A 16,664-nucleotide genomic window follows, 5' to 3' on the forward strand; every position below is an offset into this window, starting at 1 on the left:
GGAACTTCCTAACACCTCCCTCTAGGCACTTGCCTTTTCTGGGGCGGGTGCAGGGTGGGGTTCCACTCCTGTTGTCAGTGTGGAGCCCAGGCTTGGTGTAGGGTATATGCAGCTACAGCCTTGTCCCTGTAGTGGACCCGGCTGGCACTAGATGGCGCTGCTGCCCCCCGCTTCAGGTTTGCTGTAGGGTGTGCGCGGTGATGTGTCTAGTGAAAAACCGGCAAAGAAAAGCTCTCCCTGAGCGAGTCATCCATGCGTACTCGGGCTCTCTCCCACTCCAGGCTGCGTTTCCCTTCCACACTGGGGTGCCGGCTTTTCCCTCGGGCGCCTGAGTGGGTCCTCCTCTGTGCTCTCCCACGCTGATTCCATCACTTCCTTTTGTCTCCTCTGCAGTCAGACTGGTTCTTCAGCGACCGCGAGGACAAGGGGGAGAGAGTGAGTGCCGCGGAGGGCCGTGAGGCGGGGTCTGGTCGATGGTGGGCCCTCGTCCCAGGTGGGCGGGGTGGGTGGAAGACGCAGGCAGGGGATGGTCCCTGCCTTTCGGACATCGCAGTCTGATGGAGGACACATCGGCCCTCTCCTCAGGAGCCTCCAGTCTGACGGGAGACACATCCCTCACCTTCCTGAGCTCCCAGTCTGAAGGGGACATAGAGGCCTTGCCCTGAGGAAGCTAACTCCAGTGGCAAAGGCAGACCAGGCCCTCCAACCTTACGAGGAGGATGACGGGCTTAAGAAGGTCCAGTCTGATGGGGGAGTCACAGCTCCTGCCCTCAGTGGAGGGAGCCGCTCGGGCCTTTAGGATTCAACTAGGGTGTTAGGAAAGGCATGAAACAGTCTAACGGGGGACGTGCAGGACCTGCCCTCAAGAGCGCCTGACTGACGCGGGAGGCCCTGTGCTGGTGAGCCCCAGTCTGATGGCGGAGACACGTGCCCTGTCTTCAGGGCTCCCCACTGCACACCTGGGGCTGTGCTGGCTGACCCTCCTCCTGTTTGCAGACCCCCGTGGACGACAAGGAGCCTCAGTCGGTGCCAAACATTGAGTACCTCCTGCCCAACATCGGCAGGACAGTGCCCCCGGGAGAGCCAGGTTCAGGTGAGAGCAGGGGCCTGGGAAGGGGTGGAGAGGGGGTGGGATCTGCATTCCCGAGGGTCCGAGATGCCTGGCCAGGCGCCCAGCTTCCCTGCTCCTGCCCCCCCCGGAAGGGCTGTGGCTCGGCCTCCTGCCTCTCCGGGGAGGGCCCCCCCGAGAGCCCCTCCTCGGCTGCTCAGCCGCCCCCGCCCCTGGGGAGGGGAGGAGCTTTGTTTTCACCGGTTTCTTTCCTGAACCTTTTATTTCTCATGGGCTGCGTCCCGGGCACGTTCCTCTTTTTAATTTTTCTTCCTTTTCTCCTTGCACCCTCTACCCCTCCTCCCTCTGCTCCCTGTGCTCTCCCCCCCATGCCCTGGATCCCGCCCCTTCTCTTCTCCCCCTCCCTCCTCCAGCGGACCTGTTGGAGATTTAACGGGTACAGTGTGGCATCGCGGCCTTGGTCACTAACAGTGGCGGGTGATTATAAGAAGGCCGGGCAGGCGTGAGGGGCAGGCAGGGCGCTCCGGGGCTGTGAGGACCTCACCCTCACATACCAGTCACCCACAGCGGTTAACAACGTAACCGCCTCCCATCCGAAAGCCCCGTCTCAGGAGGAAGGAGGCACTGGTTGGAGCCACGTCCGGTCCCCCTCGCCAGGAAGTCTGGGCACTGCATGGCCGCCCTCTCGCAGCTGCCCACACTCTGTGGCTTTCTCTCTCTGCCAAGCTCGGCCACTTCTGGTTATCTGGCTGGGGGAGGCTTGCTGGTAGCCGGACCCAGCGTCTCCAGACACCAGCGATGCTACCCCCAGAAGACTTTATATCTATAGCTCCTGCCTCAGCCGCCTCCGAGGGCTGGCTCTTCCTGCTTCCGAAATCAGAGCCCCTGGTCATTCAGCTCTGAAGTCCTGCTTCCAGGCTTCTGGCCCTATCCTAGCAGAGGAGCCCAGGGACAAAGGAACGGCCAGGCCTTTCTTGGCTCCAGCCACTAACTCCTACCACCTATGGGTGACCCGCCCTTAGTATTTTGACTGCTTCTGTCTCTGACAAAGGCCTACCACAGCACCCTTGGTTGTAAGAAGTAGGCTGGGGAGGGGGGCCAGAGGACGTGGGGGTGGGGATGGCAGAGAGGAGCCCCCCGTCTCTTCTAATCACCTGCTGCCACCCTCCTGCCCTGTGTGTGTCGCTGTGTGGTCAGCCCATCTGCTCTTCTCACTGTGTGCAGGGGAGGGCTGGGGAGGAGGCATCTAACTTGCTTGCCAGAGAGTGTGGATTAACTGCCCCTGCCTGCTGCCCCATCAGACCCCGGGGGGATCCTTGGGGCGGCCTGCTCCCTCCCCGTTCCTGGAGACAGCACCGCCAGCACTCGTTTCTGGTTCCTCCTCCACCCCAATGATATTAGGGGAGGGGGGGCCTGCATCCCTTCATCACTGGTTATGAACAGCGGCCTTGCTCCGTGAGGGCAGACTGACCTCAGGTCTGGAGGTCAAACCTTTCCAGGCTGTGATCACCAGCCCTCTCTACCTCCTGCCGCACCCACTTCCTGTCTGCCCTGTACTCCGTCATTCACATGGTCCCTTTGCCCTCTCATGTCCCGGAAGTGGGGAGGGTGAGGGTGGATGTAGGACGCCCACCTCTCTATGCACTGTGTGGTCTCCATTTCTCCAGAGCATCTGTGATTTGCTGTGTTTCATTGTTGTGGTTTCTGTGAACTGCATCTGATATTTGGCATTTTCTCTCCAGCGCTTCAGAGTAACAGGGATAGGATGGGAGGGGAGAGGAACTAGGCCAAAGAAAAGTCTCCCTTGCCCTCCCTGAGCAAATGAGGGTCCAGTGGCTGGCAGCCTGATGTCACTTTCTGCCTCAAAAGGAAGTGGTTATTGACATCCTTCTCCGCTCCATCCTTATCCCACAGGAAATGACATCAGAGGCCCATCACACTCCCAGGACCTGGGGAGAGCTCAGGTTTCTGAACTCCCTGGTTTCTGAAGCCTTTGAGGAGAGGGAATTGTGTTTACAAGACTCAGCCTTCTCTCGCCCAATCCAACTTTCATTTTTCTTTCGTTTCTTACCAACAGATTCCACCACCTGTAGTTCAGCCAAGTCCAAGGTAAGTGCCACGGCAATTCTGAAAGTTATAACCCTCTACAAGCCAGCCCACTTTGCTTTTTGGTCAAGGGAATTGGGAGAGTTGTGATTGGAGCCTTGAAGAAGGTTGACAGTCACTGGGAAGGAAGGTGGGAATACTGAGTGTCCAGGGTAAGCTGAGAAGTCGCTTACCTTGGCAGTGCTTGGGGAGGTAACTGGTGTAGTAGAGGATCTGGCTGGGGAGTTAGGTGGCCTGGAGGTGGTGTTGTTCTGGTTAGAAGCACAGCCAGTCCTGGGCCTGAGCCCTGGCTCCACGCTTAGTAGCTTTGGGACCCTGGGCAAGTTACTTGAACTCTTTCTGACCCTCAGCTTGCTCATACTATTTATGGGGATAATAGTTATCCCCATAAGTGGGGTTAACAAAAAGCATGTCTGATGTCATAATTATTTTTTAAGGTCTTTGCAGAGCCCACAGCAAACAGAAGGAAGGAAATAGTAACGATAAGAACAGAAATCTATGACATTGAAAACAATGAAACCCAAGCTGGTTCTTTGAACCAGGTCTCACAGGCAGCTGGTCGCCTGCTCCAGAGCCTGCCCCAGGAGACAGAACCAGTAGGGCCAGGATGCCTGCCCCAGGCCGGCCCTGCCCAACTGTTAGATTAGAGGTTGAAGGCCAGGGGTGTGTCTTAATCAGCTCAGGCTGCCTTAGCAATACACTGTAGACTGGGTGGCTTAACAACAGAAATTTATTTTCTCACAGTTCTGGGGGCTGGAAGTCCAAGATCAAGGTGCTAGCATGGTCAGTTTCTGGTGAGAGCTCTCTTCCTGGCTTGTAGCCGGCTGCCTTCTCACTGTGTCCTCATGTGGCAAACAGAAAGTGAGCATGCACGTGTGAGAGAAAGCAAGCTCTCTGGTGTCTATTCTCATAAGGGCACTAATATCACCAGAAGGGCCCCACCCTCTTGACCTCATCTAAACCTACTTACCTCCCAAAGCCCTCAAATACTATCACATTGGGGGTTAGGGCTTCAACATATGAATTTGGTGGGGGAGCAGTTCTGTCCATAGTGGTGGGTGAAGTCAACTAAATGTTGGCTGGTCAAACTGGGCTCCTGTCTCTCTGGATCCCTAAGCACTGGCCGAGGCCCAGTGAGATTGGCATGCCTGACACCAAGCAGGTGCTCATTAGCTCATTATGTGTCAGATGAAAGCACTGGACAGAAAGAAAGAAGGCTGCTTTAGTCTGGTGCAGAGGTCCCCTGTAACCTCTCCATAGAGCCTCTGCTTGCACACCTCTGGTGACGGGGAGCTCACTCCATCCAAGGACTGCTGTGGTGGGGAGCAAGTTCATTATAGTGTCACCTCCACCCCTTGCTCATGCCAGAACCCTGGTTTCCTGTAGCCTCTCCTGGACTGACCCCTTGACCTTTATGTGAACCTGCTGACCTCTGCATTCCCTGGAAGTGGCCATTCTGACCTTATTGGTGCTATAACTAGCCAGGATGAGAGGATAATTTGATCGGATGATCCCAGCAGCCTCTCAAGTCTCAGAGAGCACAGGCAGAAAACAGCACTGGCCACCAGGTGCCTCACACTGGTCGTAGCAGGCCTGCATGTCACACACCTGCAGGTGGTACCTTCTGGAGTCATGCTCTGTGGGCAGCCGTGGCCCAGGAGCTGCACACCTGTGAATCCTGAATCCCTGACAGGCTCTGGCTTTATCAAAACTAACTGATATGAGCGAGTGCGGCTGCCATGAGAGGCAGCTCCGTGTCTCCACCACTAGAGGACACCTTGTTTTCTTGCACTCTCCTTTGTTGTGCTTCACAGATATTGCATTTTTTTAAAAAAACAAATTGAAGGTTTGTGGCCACCCTATGTTGAGCAAGCTTCTTGGCATCATTTCTCCAACAGCATTTGCTCACTTTGTGTCTCTGTGTCACAATTTGGATAATTCTTGTAATATTTCAAACTTTTTCATGATGATTATATTTGTGATCTGTGATCAGTGATCTTTGCTGTTACTACTGCAAAAAGATTATGACTCCCTGAAGGCTCAAATAATGGTTAGTATTTTTTAGTAATAAAGTATTTTAAAATTAAGGGATGTACTTTTTTTTAGACATAATGCTAGTGCACGCTTAATAGACTACAGTGTAAACATAACTTTTATATGCTCTGGGAAACCAAAAAATTCATGTGACACCCTTTACTGAGGTATTTGCCTTATTGCTGTAGTCTGGAAGTGAGCCTGCAGTATCTCCGAAGAGCCTGCTACACTGTGGCTGAAATAGGAGGTGGCCTGCGAGAAGAGATGGAAGGGCAGGTCATTTCAGCTCAGCTGGGGACCAGCCCCAGCATCTGTTTCTACAGGGCCTTTTATGTTGAGGGGACCCCATTCACTTACCATTTCTCGAGTGCCTGTTATGTGACGGGCACTGTACTAGGAGTCATGGATATAAACACAAATAAGCCACTGACCTTGCTCTCAAAGAACTCAGGGTTTGATATAGATAATATGGAAACAAAGCTATTCTGATACGAGAAGAGCTGGGGTATAGTGTATTTTCAAAGGCCTATGAGAATAGAGAAGAGATTTCCCAGATCAGCCAAAGGGTGAGCTGTGGGGGAGGCTGCTGTACAAGAGAATGCTGCGTTTGCGCTGGGCCTAGTAGGGGGACTAAGAGCTCATTCCATAAATAGGGTGGGGGCGGGGTGGGACTGAGGGCTGCCACTGCTAAAGTGCAAGTCCTATTGAGGGGAGGGTCTGTAGGTCAGCATCGCCAGAGTGAAGGCTGTGTTGGGGTTGGCGTTAGCACAGGGGGGGCACTAGGCGGGTCGGGTTGTGAAGGGCCCTATGTCTGTGCTTTATCCTGTTGGGGTGGGGTCCTGCAGAGTCTGGAGGTGATCAGATTCCTGCCTTGCCTTAGAAGGACTAACTGCTCCTGAGGAGGAGGGGCTGGGATAACATAAGGGTGGAAGCAGGGAGTCCTATTAGGAGAGGGCAGAAAGGCCCAGAAAAGGCAGAATGAAGGTCTGAACAGAGGATGATGAGGATGACGCTACTTTGGGAGTCATTTCAGGAGAATCTAGAGGGAGGAGGGGAGAGGGAGGAGGCAGAGAAGCACCCTGAGGTGGGTCATGAATGGAGGTGGTTTGGGGCAGGGGTAGGGAGCAGAATGCAGTTCCAGATAGGTGAGTTTCAGGTGCTGGCAGACACCCTGGAGGAGACAGATTCGCAGTTGGAAGAAGAGTTCTGGAGCCGGAGAGATAGAGTTTGATGTTGCACAGGGAGCCCTCCAGAGGAGGATGTCCCCGGGGAGAGAGGAGAGAGGGGGGCTGAGAACAGAGCCCTTGGGAACGCAGCTTCTTAAGGAATAAGAGGAAGAAGCGCCTCCCAAGAGAGAGGAGAGGCCAGAGAGGGAGGATTAGAAACCAGATTGGAGGAGGCAGTGATGGGCAGCTTGGGCTCTGCTGGGGGATCGCAGAAGGTCAGGGCCAAAAAACACCCCCGGGGCTTAGCAGTGAGAAGAGTGGCAGAAAGTTGACCACTGTGGAGCTGCAAATCACAATTTGGGAGCGACTTCAATCCAAACCATCGGATTGTGCAGGATTTTTAAGCCACTTTTGGCAGCAGAGCTGGTGGTTGGATCCATCTGGGGTTGAGGATTGTCAGGGTGGGGTGCTGGTGGGAAAGCCAAAATGCATGAAGTGCTGTGGGAAGAGAAGTGAACTTGGGCGGGTTGCCTTGGAGAGGCCTATACCTACTGAGTAAGTGAAAAGGCAGGTTTCCCAGGTGAGAGTGAGTGGAGAGGGAGGGAGGGGGGAGCTGTGGTTAGAGAAGGGTCCCTGCAGGCTCTGGTATTATAACCCAGGATAGTATATGTGAAACGGGTTCAAACTGTCAAGTGTCATTTGCTGTTGAGAGCCTATTATTAGGAGAGCCATGTCTAAAAGGATTTATGCAGCATTGGATGTGCAGAATGGAATGAAAGTTGGGGCGAGGTGAGAAACCAGCCCCCAGCTGGCAGGAAAGAGCTGAGAGTCTGGATTAAGAGTGGAGGAGGTGCCGGGGAGGCTTCTGGATTGAGGGGGCCGCGGAAGGGTAGTCTCTAGAGTGGATAGTGACACTCCAGTTGGGACAGCCGTCCAGGAGGAACAGCGGGTGGTGCCGGTGGGGGTGCTGGGCTTGGACCTGTCGAGATTGGGTGCTGTGGTGTGGGGGAGGGGGGTGTAGGGGTGGGAGCTTGGAGGGCGCCGAGGCTCTCCGGGCGCCTCCGGCACACTGACCTGTCTCCCGCACAGGGCTCGTGGGCCCCCAAGAAGGAGCCGTGCTCCCGGGAGATGCTGGCGATCTCCTTCATCTCGGCGGTCAACCGCAAGAGGAAGAAGCGGCGGGAGGCGCGGGGGCTGGGCAGCAGCACGGACGACGACTCGGAGCAGGAGGCGCACAAGCCCGAGGCCGGGGCGCCGGCGCCGGGGGCCCAGGACCGGCCGGAGGGGCAGCGGCCGGGCGCCGCCGCCCCTGGTACCCCCGGGCGCCTCAGCCCCCCGGCGGCGCCGGAGGAGCGGCCGGCCGCGGACACGCGCTCCATCGTCTCGGGCTACTCCACCCTGTCCACCATGGACCGCAGCGTGTGCTCGGGCGCCGGGGGCCGGCGGGCGGGCGCGGGGGACGAGGCGGACGACGAGCGCAGCGAGCTGAGCCACGTGGAGACGGACACGGAAGGCGGCGCGGGGCCCGGGGGGCGCCCGGCGCGCCGGCCCTCGTTCAGCTCGCACCACCTGATGCCCGGCGACACCCTGGCGCGGCGCCGCCTGGCCCGGAGCCGAGCGGACGGCGAGGGCGCGGCCGCGGCCGCCGGGCTGCCGGGCTCCGCCTCGTCCAGCAGCCAGGAGTCGCTGCGCCCCCCGGTGGCCGCGGCGGCGGCGGCGGCGCTGGGCTCGCGGCCCTCGCGCCTCGAGGCGCTGCGGCTGCGCCTCCGCGGCACCGCCGACGACATGCTGCCCGTGCGGCTGCGGCGGCCGCTGTCGCCCGAGACGCGGCGGCGCCGGAGCAGCTGGCGCCGGCACACGGTGGTGGTGCAGAGCCCGCTCACCGACCTCAACTTCAACGAGTGGAAGGAGCTGGGCGGGGGCGGCCCCCCGGAGCCCGCGAGTCCGCGGCCGCACAGTGACAACAAGGACTCCGGCCTCAGCAGCCTGGAGTCCACCAAGGCGCGGGCCCCGTCGACCGCCGCCTCGCTGCCGCCCGCGCCCGGGGACCCGGGGGCCCTGCAGAGCCAGACCCCGCGCCGCTCGGGCTCCTCCCGCCTCCATCAGTGTCTGTGACCGCACCCCCCCCCCCCCCAGCCCCGCGCGCCCCTTCGACCCACCTGGAGCCCCTTGGTTTCCCAGGAATCGCCTCTGCTTGCACCCCCTCTCTGGTTGCCCCTGAGAGCATCCCGGTGCAAGTGGGAGGCGCTGAGGCTGTGTCTCTGGGGTGTGCGCTGGAACTGGCAGGGGGTGGGCAGAGGAGACGCCGGGGCTGGACACAGAGTGGGAGTGGGAGGGAGGGGGCATCTAGGGCTGAGGAGACGTAGAGGGGTTAGGCTGCTGGGGCTCTGTGCAGGGTTGCTGGGGGTCTCTGTCCCCTGGAGATATGACAGAGTGTGCCCTTCTGGGCCTTTGTGTCTGCACTTAGGGACCCGTATCGGCCATGGAGTGTGCATAGGGAACTCACAAGTCTCAGACTTAAGAAAAGACACTGGGTGATGCTGGCTCTTCACTCCTTTCCTCTGCCCCCCTCCCCCAGTCAGCTCCTAACTGCCAGCTAAGGGAGGGCGGTTGTGTCTGTGTGTCTGGGGAGAGGAGGTGTAGGGTGGTGGTGTCCATGGGGGGAGGGGGGTGGTGTGTGAGCGTGTGTGTGTAGTCACTGTCCGAAAGTGTTTCCAGTAGCGACTGTTGCTACTCCTGCCCCCTCCATCCCCCGCCTCCACCGGGGCTCCCTGCCTTCGGTGCACACAAGGACTCCTGCCCCTCTGCGGCTTGTCAGAGCTAGAGAAGGAGGTTGGGGCCCCTCCACAGAGGCGGGACCGAGACTCTCACCAGGGTTATTCCTGCTCCCCCCCCAACACACACACCGTTTTCCAATCGCTAAATCACGCTCCCCAAGCGCTTTGACCGTGGGGAGCTGCCTGATTTCCCCAGATGGTTTGGGGAGGGTCCAGGGTCACCCCTGCTAGACCTCTTGCCTCTCTTTTTGTTCTTCCAGCTGTGCCTGCTCATTTCATAGCTCAGGCACACAGGCCCCCACCTTCCTATTACGAGCAGGCATAGAAAACATCCCTGATGCCTGTCTGTCTCTCTCTCTCACACACACGCGCGCGCGCGCGCACACACACACACACGCACAAGTACACACGCTGATTGATGGGATCTGAGCTGGGTTGCTCCTTCAGGAAGGGCGGGACCCAGTCCCCCTTCTCCCCACGTGTTGTAAATAGACCTCAGATCACACGCCTCCCCGCACATGCCCTCACTCCTTCCAGGGAGCCCAGGGGGGGCTGTGAATCCACTGCCACGTCTGTCAGTCCTCTTGTTTTATGCACAGATTTGCTGTAAAGTAGATTTCTCGCTCCTCCCTCCCTCATCCTTTATTGTAAATATTGTCTCTAAATGTGTAACATATTATAAAGAATTTATAAGGATTTTTAAAGATGTTTTGCTCATTTAAAAAAGTGTTGTAACAGTGTTGGATAAGCCTCTGCCCCACGTCCGCATGTCTCCTTTCACTGTGTCCTTGACACACCTCTCTAGGCGACAACTAAGATTTCCTGCTTCTGAAAAGTCCTGTCTGAAAAGTATAGTCTATATCTTGGAAATAAATGGCCTTCCTCGAGGCATGAGTCAGCTGTCTCACTTGTTTGGGAGGTAGGAGAGGGCCAGAGTGGGGCTGGGATGGGGGAAGAGTGAGGTACCTGGCCCATGGAAGGAGGGCAGTGGGGCTGGACCAGGTGGTGGCAGATGGAGACAAGCCTCTGCTTCCTAGTGGCTTGTAGGTGTCCTGGGAGACTGGCCTGAGCAATGACTTGGGCATAGAAACAAGATAGAAGGGCGCTGACCCTCATTGCTGCAGGAGATTTTCATGCATCTGTTCTCTCTTTTCCTGTAGAGACCAGGAAGGTGCACAGGTCTGTCTGGACCTTAAGAATGGTCCAAAGGTGCTGCCCAGCAGAGAGGAGCCTTGGACAAGGCCCAGGCCTCTGATGGGGTCCATCCTGGCCAGCTGTCATCATAGGCACTCCAGATTCAGACAGTATCCCAAGAGGACAGTATGGGTTTTGCCCTTTGTCTTATTCACGTGTAGGCTTACAACCTGGGATGGGCTTCCTTCCATGTCACATCTCTATAGTTGCCCCTGCCAGCTTCCAGGCTGCCTCTGATGCACCTAGTAGCCATCTGTAGGAAGAGCAGATGACAGTTGTGGAAGAGAACCTACGGAGGAGCCCTGGAGCTGGGAAGAGCTTAGTGGCTCACTCAATGCCCTTCCTTCCCCCACCTCTGCCCCATAGCTTGTTTTTGTGGTGAGCTAGGACCTAGTGTTATTGTGGGCCTGCCCTAGCCCCAAGGGCTTCATATGCCCTAAGTTAATCCTCCAACCCTCTTTGGAGCTCTGGCCACAACATTGTCATCTCCATTTTATACATGAGGAAACTAAGGCACAGAGAGGTGACATACTTGTCCAAGGTCACACAGCTAGTAAGTGGTGAAGCCAGGATAAATCTAAGCCCAAAGAAAAGACATAAGGACGCGGTTACTGCCCATTGGGCCACCTTCAAGCTGTAGTAAGTTTTGGAGGAGTATGGATCAAAACCTTGTGTTCTTCTTAAAAAAAAAAAAAGAGAAATAAAGACATCTCCAGTAAAGGAAAACAGAATTTGTATTTAGCAGAGCTGCCCTATAAGAAATACTCGCAACTAAGAAGCCTGCCTGCCACAACTAAGACCAGGGCAACCAAATAAATAAATACAGAAATAAAATTTAAAAATATATACATTAAAAAAGAAATACTAAAGGGAGTCCTGCAAGATGAAATGAAATACCCTAGATGATAACTTGAATCCACACAAAGAAATAACAGCAGTAAGGGAAACACATAGGCATTATAAAAGACAGTACAAACATTTTTATTTGTAAATCTTTTCTTTTTTTGTCTTTAACTCTTTGTCTTTAAAAGGTAATTGCATAAAGCGCTAATTACAAGACTGTTGACAGGCTTATAATGTATAAAGATCAAATTTTGATGACAATAATAGCATGAAGGAGTCAGGAGGGAATGGAGCTATACTGAAGCAAAGTTTTTGTACACTGTAAAACTTGTTGGTATTAATCTGAACTATATTGGGTTTTTTTGTTTTTTGGCGGCATTGGGTCTTAGTTGTGGCATGCAGGATATTTGTTTCGGCTTGCTGGATCTTCCTCTATGGCACGCGGGCTCCAGAGCGAGTGGGGTCTGTAGTTTGCTGCACGCAGGCTCTCTAGTTGAGACACACAGGCTTCTTAGTTCCCTGACCAGGCATCGAATCTGCGTCTCCTGAATTGGAAGGCGGATTCTTAACCACTGGACCACCAGGGAAATCCCTGAACTATATTGTTTTAAATTAAGATGCTAATTGTAATCCCTAGGACAACCACTAAGAAAACAACTCTCCCAAAATATTATAAATGAAACAAACAGCAAATTAAAAAGATACACTAGAAAATAGCTATTTTACACAAAAAAGGCAGGAATTATAGACTAGAACAACAACAACAAAAATAAGACAAATTTTTTAAAAAAGCAAAATGGAAGATATAAATCGTAACTTATCAGTGATTATATTGAATGTAAATGGAGTAAACGCCCTAATCAAAAGGCAGAGATTGGCAGAATAAGTTTAAAAACATGTTCTAACTACATGTTGTTCACAAAAAATATACCTTAGATTCAAAGACACAAAATGGTTGAAAGTGAAAGAATGGAAAAAGATATGATGAAAAAAGTTACCAAAGAGAGCTAGAGTGGTTATACAGGTATGAGATAAAATAGGCTTTAAAGACAAAAATCATTACTAGAGACAAGAAGGACATTTTATAAGAATAAAAGGGTCAATCTATCAGGAAGACAAAATGATTATAAATACATATGCTTCTAACAACAAAAACCTGAAGCAAAAACAAACAGATTAAAGGGAAAGTAGATAATTCAAAATAGTAGTTGAGGGAAATTCCCTGGTTGTCCAGTGGTTAGAACTCCACACTTTCACTGCTGAGGGAACGGGTTCAATCCCTGGTTGGGGAACTAAGATCCCACAAGCCACGCAGCTCAGCCAAAACAAACCCCAAAACAAAAAGACAAGCAAAAACTCCCCAAAATAACAGTTGAAGATTGCCACTTTCAATAATGGCTAAAACAGCAGGGCAGAAGATCAACAAGGAAGTAGAAAATGTGAACAATACTACACACCAACTAGACCTAACAGGTACCTAAAAAATATTCTACCCAACAAGAACAGAATAAACATTTTTCTCAAGTATACATGGAATATTCTTCAGGATAGATCAAATGCTAGGTCATAAAACATGCCTCAGTAAATTTAAAAGGATTGAAATCTTACAAAGTTTGTTCTTCAAACACAATGGAATTAAAAATTAGCAACAGAAGATTTTGGGAAGTTCACAAATATGTGGAAATATAAAAGCACACTCCTAAATAACCAATGAGTCAAAGAAGAAATCACAGGGGAAATTAGAAATACCTTAAGATGAATGAAAGCAAAAATACAACATATCAAAGCTTATGGAATGCAGCTAAAGCAGTGCTTAGAGGGAACTTTATAGCTGTAAGCATCATATTGGAAAAGAAGAAAGATTTCAAATCAGTATCCTAACCTTTCACCTTAAGAAACTAGAAAAAGAAGAGCAAATTAAACCCAAAGAAACCCAAAGGAAGGAAATAATAAAAAGTGGAAATAAATGAAATAAAAAATAGAAAACATAGAGAAAATTAATAAAACTAAAAGTTGGTTCTTGGAAAAGATTAATAAAATTGACAAATATTTAGCTTTTTTTCTTGGTCAGTCTAGCTAAATATTTATCAATCTCTCTCAAAAACTGACTTTGTTTTATTAATTTTTTTATTAATGTTCTCTATTTTTCTATTTTCTTTGGTCATTAAGGAAATGCAAATCACAACCATAATGAGATACCATTTCACACCCACCAAAATAAAGTCAAGAAAATAGAAAACAATTAGTGTTGGTGAGGATATGGAGAAATGGGAACCCTGGTACATTGCTGATGGGAGTGTAAAATGATACAGCCAATATGAGAAACAGTTTAGTGTTTCCTCAAAAAGTTAAACATCCCTGCTGGTCCAGTGGTTAAGACTTCACCTTCCAATGAAGGGGGTGCATGTTCGATTCCTGTTTGGGGAGCTGGGATCCCACATGCCTCATGGCCAAAAAACCAAAAAAAACACAAAACAGATTGTAACAAATTTAAATAAAGACTTTAAAAATGACGCACATTAAAAAAAACTCTAAAAAAAAAAAAAGTTAAACATAAAATTACCAATGACCTAGCAATACTACTCCCAGGTTTATTCCCAGTAGAAATGAAAACGTATGTCCCAACAGAAACTTGTACATGAATGTTTATAGAGGCATTATTCATAATAGCCAAAAGGTGGAAATAGCCCAAATGTCCATAATGGATAAACAAATCATTGCATATACATACAATGAAATAGTATTCAGACATAAAATAGAAGGAAATCTTGCCATTTTTGACAACATGGATAGATGTTTAGGGCATTATGCTATGTGAAACAAGTCAGAGAAGACAAATACGGTATGCTCTCACACTTATATGTGGACTCTAAAAACAAAAAACAAAAAACTCACAGATACAGAGAACAGATTGGTGATTGCCAGAAGTGGGTGGTAGGAATGGGGTGAAATGGGGGAAGGGAGTCAAAAGGTACAAACTTTCAGTTATAAAATAGATAAGTCCTGGGGATGTAATGTACAATGTGGCAACTATATTAATAATACTATATTGCATATTTGAAAGTTGCTAAGAGAGTAAATCTTTATTTTTTTTTTGACTGCACTTTGCAGCATGTGGAATCTTAGTTCCCCAACCAGGGATCAAACCCATGCCCCCTGCATTGAAGGGCGGAGTCTTAACCACTGGACCACCAGGGAAGTCCTGAAGGTAAATCTTAAAAGTTTGCATCACAAGAAAAAAATTTTCTGTAACTATGGATGGTGACAGATGTTAACTAGACTTATAGTGGTGATCATTTCACAATATACACAAATAATCATGTTGTATACCTGAAACTAATCTAATGTTGTATGTCAATTGTGCTTCAATAAAAAAAATCTTTATCGCTCCTCCCATTTTATTTCTATAAGCAATGAACAATTTAAAAATGAAATTAAGAAAATAGTTCTATTTATGCTAGCATCAAAATAATAAAATACCCAGAGATAAATTTAACAAAAGAAGTGCGAAACTTGTACCAAAAAAACTAAAACATTGTTGAAATAAATTTTAAAAGATCTAAATAAGTGGAAAGACATTCCATGTTTCAGAAAACCTTAAATTGTTAAGATGGCAAATTCAACACAATCCCTATTAAAAATCCCATCTTTTTTGTGTTTTTGGCAGAAATTGACAAGCTGATCCTAAAATTTCTATGGAAATGCAAGGGACCCAGAACAGCCAAAGCAATCTTGAAAAAGGAAAACAAAGTTGAAAGTTCCCAATTTCAAAACTTACTACCAGTCAAGACAGTGTGGTACTGGCATAAGGATAGACATATATTTCATAGGAAAGGTTTCTTTGGAAAACTCCAAATTTATTTGGGTTGAACTAAGAGGAATAGGGATTTTTCCCTGACATGGGCAAGCAGAAGGACCATGATGGTGGCCTGAGCTGAAGCAGGGGGTCTGTGGCTTTTGAGTGAAATTTCTGGCACGGTGGCCAAGGAGTATGGGATGGAGCTTCCTGCCAGGTGTCATCACGAGTGCTATCAATCAGCCGGCACCAGGAAGTGTCAGGGGAGCCTGTGTCAGCTAATGGGCATGGTGGCCTCGGGCCCCGACCCTGTGGACAGTGCTCAGCTGCCCTGTGAGCTCCGGGATCACTTCACTCAGAGATCAAAGAGGGAGAACACACCCAGGGGACTCAGAGATGTGCAGACAATGAGGGAGAGAAGACGTGGGCTTCCTACGTTTCTATTTGTAAAGCAGTCGCTTTTCTCCTATGAATTAGGATCCGGCTCTGAGGCCAACCTGAGGTCAGTCAAATGCTTTGCTCAGTCACTCTCCCCATCAGTAGACTGGAGGTAATAATACCAATAGCCCACTTGATGAATATTAAATGAACGTAAGTGTAGTGATGAGTATTATAAAGCACTAAGGAAGCATGGCTATTGGGAGAGAGCAGGCATGGATTTGAGCCTTAGCTCCATCACTTTCTAGCTACAAAGTGTCTGAGACTCAGTTTCCCTCCCTCAGCCATCAGATTGTTCGCTTTGAGTGAGTCCAGGCAGCCGTCATCTGCGCCTGCCCCTAAATAACGGCTCTGTGCTCCCTCCTGCCCCGCCCTTGCCCCATCTCATCACACCGCAGCCACAAGTAACGTCTGAAACAGCATCAGATCACATCACCTTCTGACTTAAACCCTCTTGTTGGTTCAGTGGCTCCAAGAAGAGATCCACCTTCCTCACCACATTAGCCCAAGCCCTCCTGTGACGGGGCTTTGCTCGGCACTCCCACGTCATGCTCTGCCCCCTTTCCCCTGCTCAATCTACTCGGGTTTCATTCATTTTCTAGGACCACAGATGACCGGCCACCTCAGAGCCTTCTGTGTGGGACACTCAGCCACCAGCTCCCATACAGCCACCGCGTCCATTCCGAAGATCTCCCTCAAAAGTGAGCTTAGACCACCACTCTCCGAGGTGGTCCCCACTACTCACAGCCGAGCCATTGCAGGCCTGCCTCCTCGGGCACTACTCACCTCTGTCACGACTTTGCTCAGGTGTTTGTGTCTTGGCCGAGTCCCCTCCTAGGCGCTCAGCCATAGTCCCAGTGAGTCAACGAGCAGCGCCCGGCAAGGAATAGGCAGTCAGGAGGCATTTGAAGGATGAATGAAGTGCCTGGCATCATTCCTGCCTTACATTGATGGTCTCATTTATTACTTGATCTTGAACTGTCAGTGACTGAGATGATTCTGGAAGATGAGGGGGTGTTGGCTACTGGCTCAGCTTTCGGGGAATAAGGTGGGAGAGAAAAGGCAAGATCGGCTGACATTTAAAAAAGGACAGAAGGGATGCGGTCTGGCTGAGAGTCTGAAGGGCTGCTTGGCACGTAGGTGACCCATGGGGTGGGCATTCCCTGCAGACAGCGAGCACATCCTCAACCTCTGTCTCCAAAGAGGTTATTGGCCTTTAGGAGAAGAAAGTGTGACTGGAC

General features: G+C 51.0%; 1 protein-coding gene across 5 annotated transcripts in view; it reads left to right on the top strand.

Moving 5' to 3' along the window:
• The window catches only part of ARHGAP23 (Rho GTPase activating protein 23), a 72,354-nt gene extending 62,842 nt beyond the window's left edge, over nt 1-9,512 (top strand). For all 5 annotated transcript variants that reach the window (XM_057715048.1, XM_057715047.1, XM_057715046.1 and 2 more), the window contains 4 exons: nt 394-435; nt 997-1,093; nt 3,147-3,178; nt 7,465-9,512. In XM_057715048.1, the coding sequence (XP_057571031.1) occupies nt 394-435; nt 997-1,093; nt 3,147-3,178; nt 7,465-8,490 (1,197 nt within the window). In that variant the 3' untranslated portion in view covers nt 8,491-9,512. The remainder of the gene's footprint in view (nt 1-393; nt 436-996; nt 1,094-3,146; nt 3,179-7,464) is intronic.
• Nucleotides 9,513-16,664: the final 7,152 nt, after the last annotated feature.

Source organism: Hippopotamus amphibius, chromosome 17, assembly GCF_030028045.1.
Source record: "Hippopotamus amphibius kiboko isolate mHipAmp2 chromosome 17, mHipAmp2.hap2, whole genome shotgun sequence".
Classification (NCBI taxonomy): Eukaryota; Metazoa; Chordata; class Mammalia; order Artiodactyla; family Hippopotamidae; genus Hippopotamus; species Hippopotamus amphibius.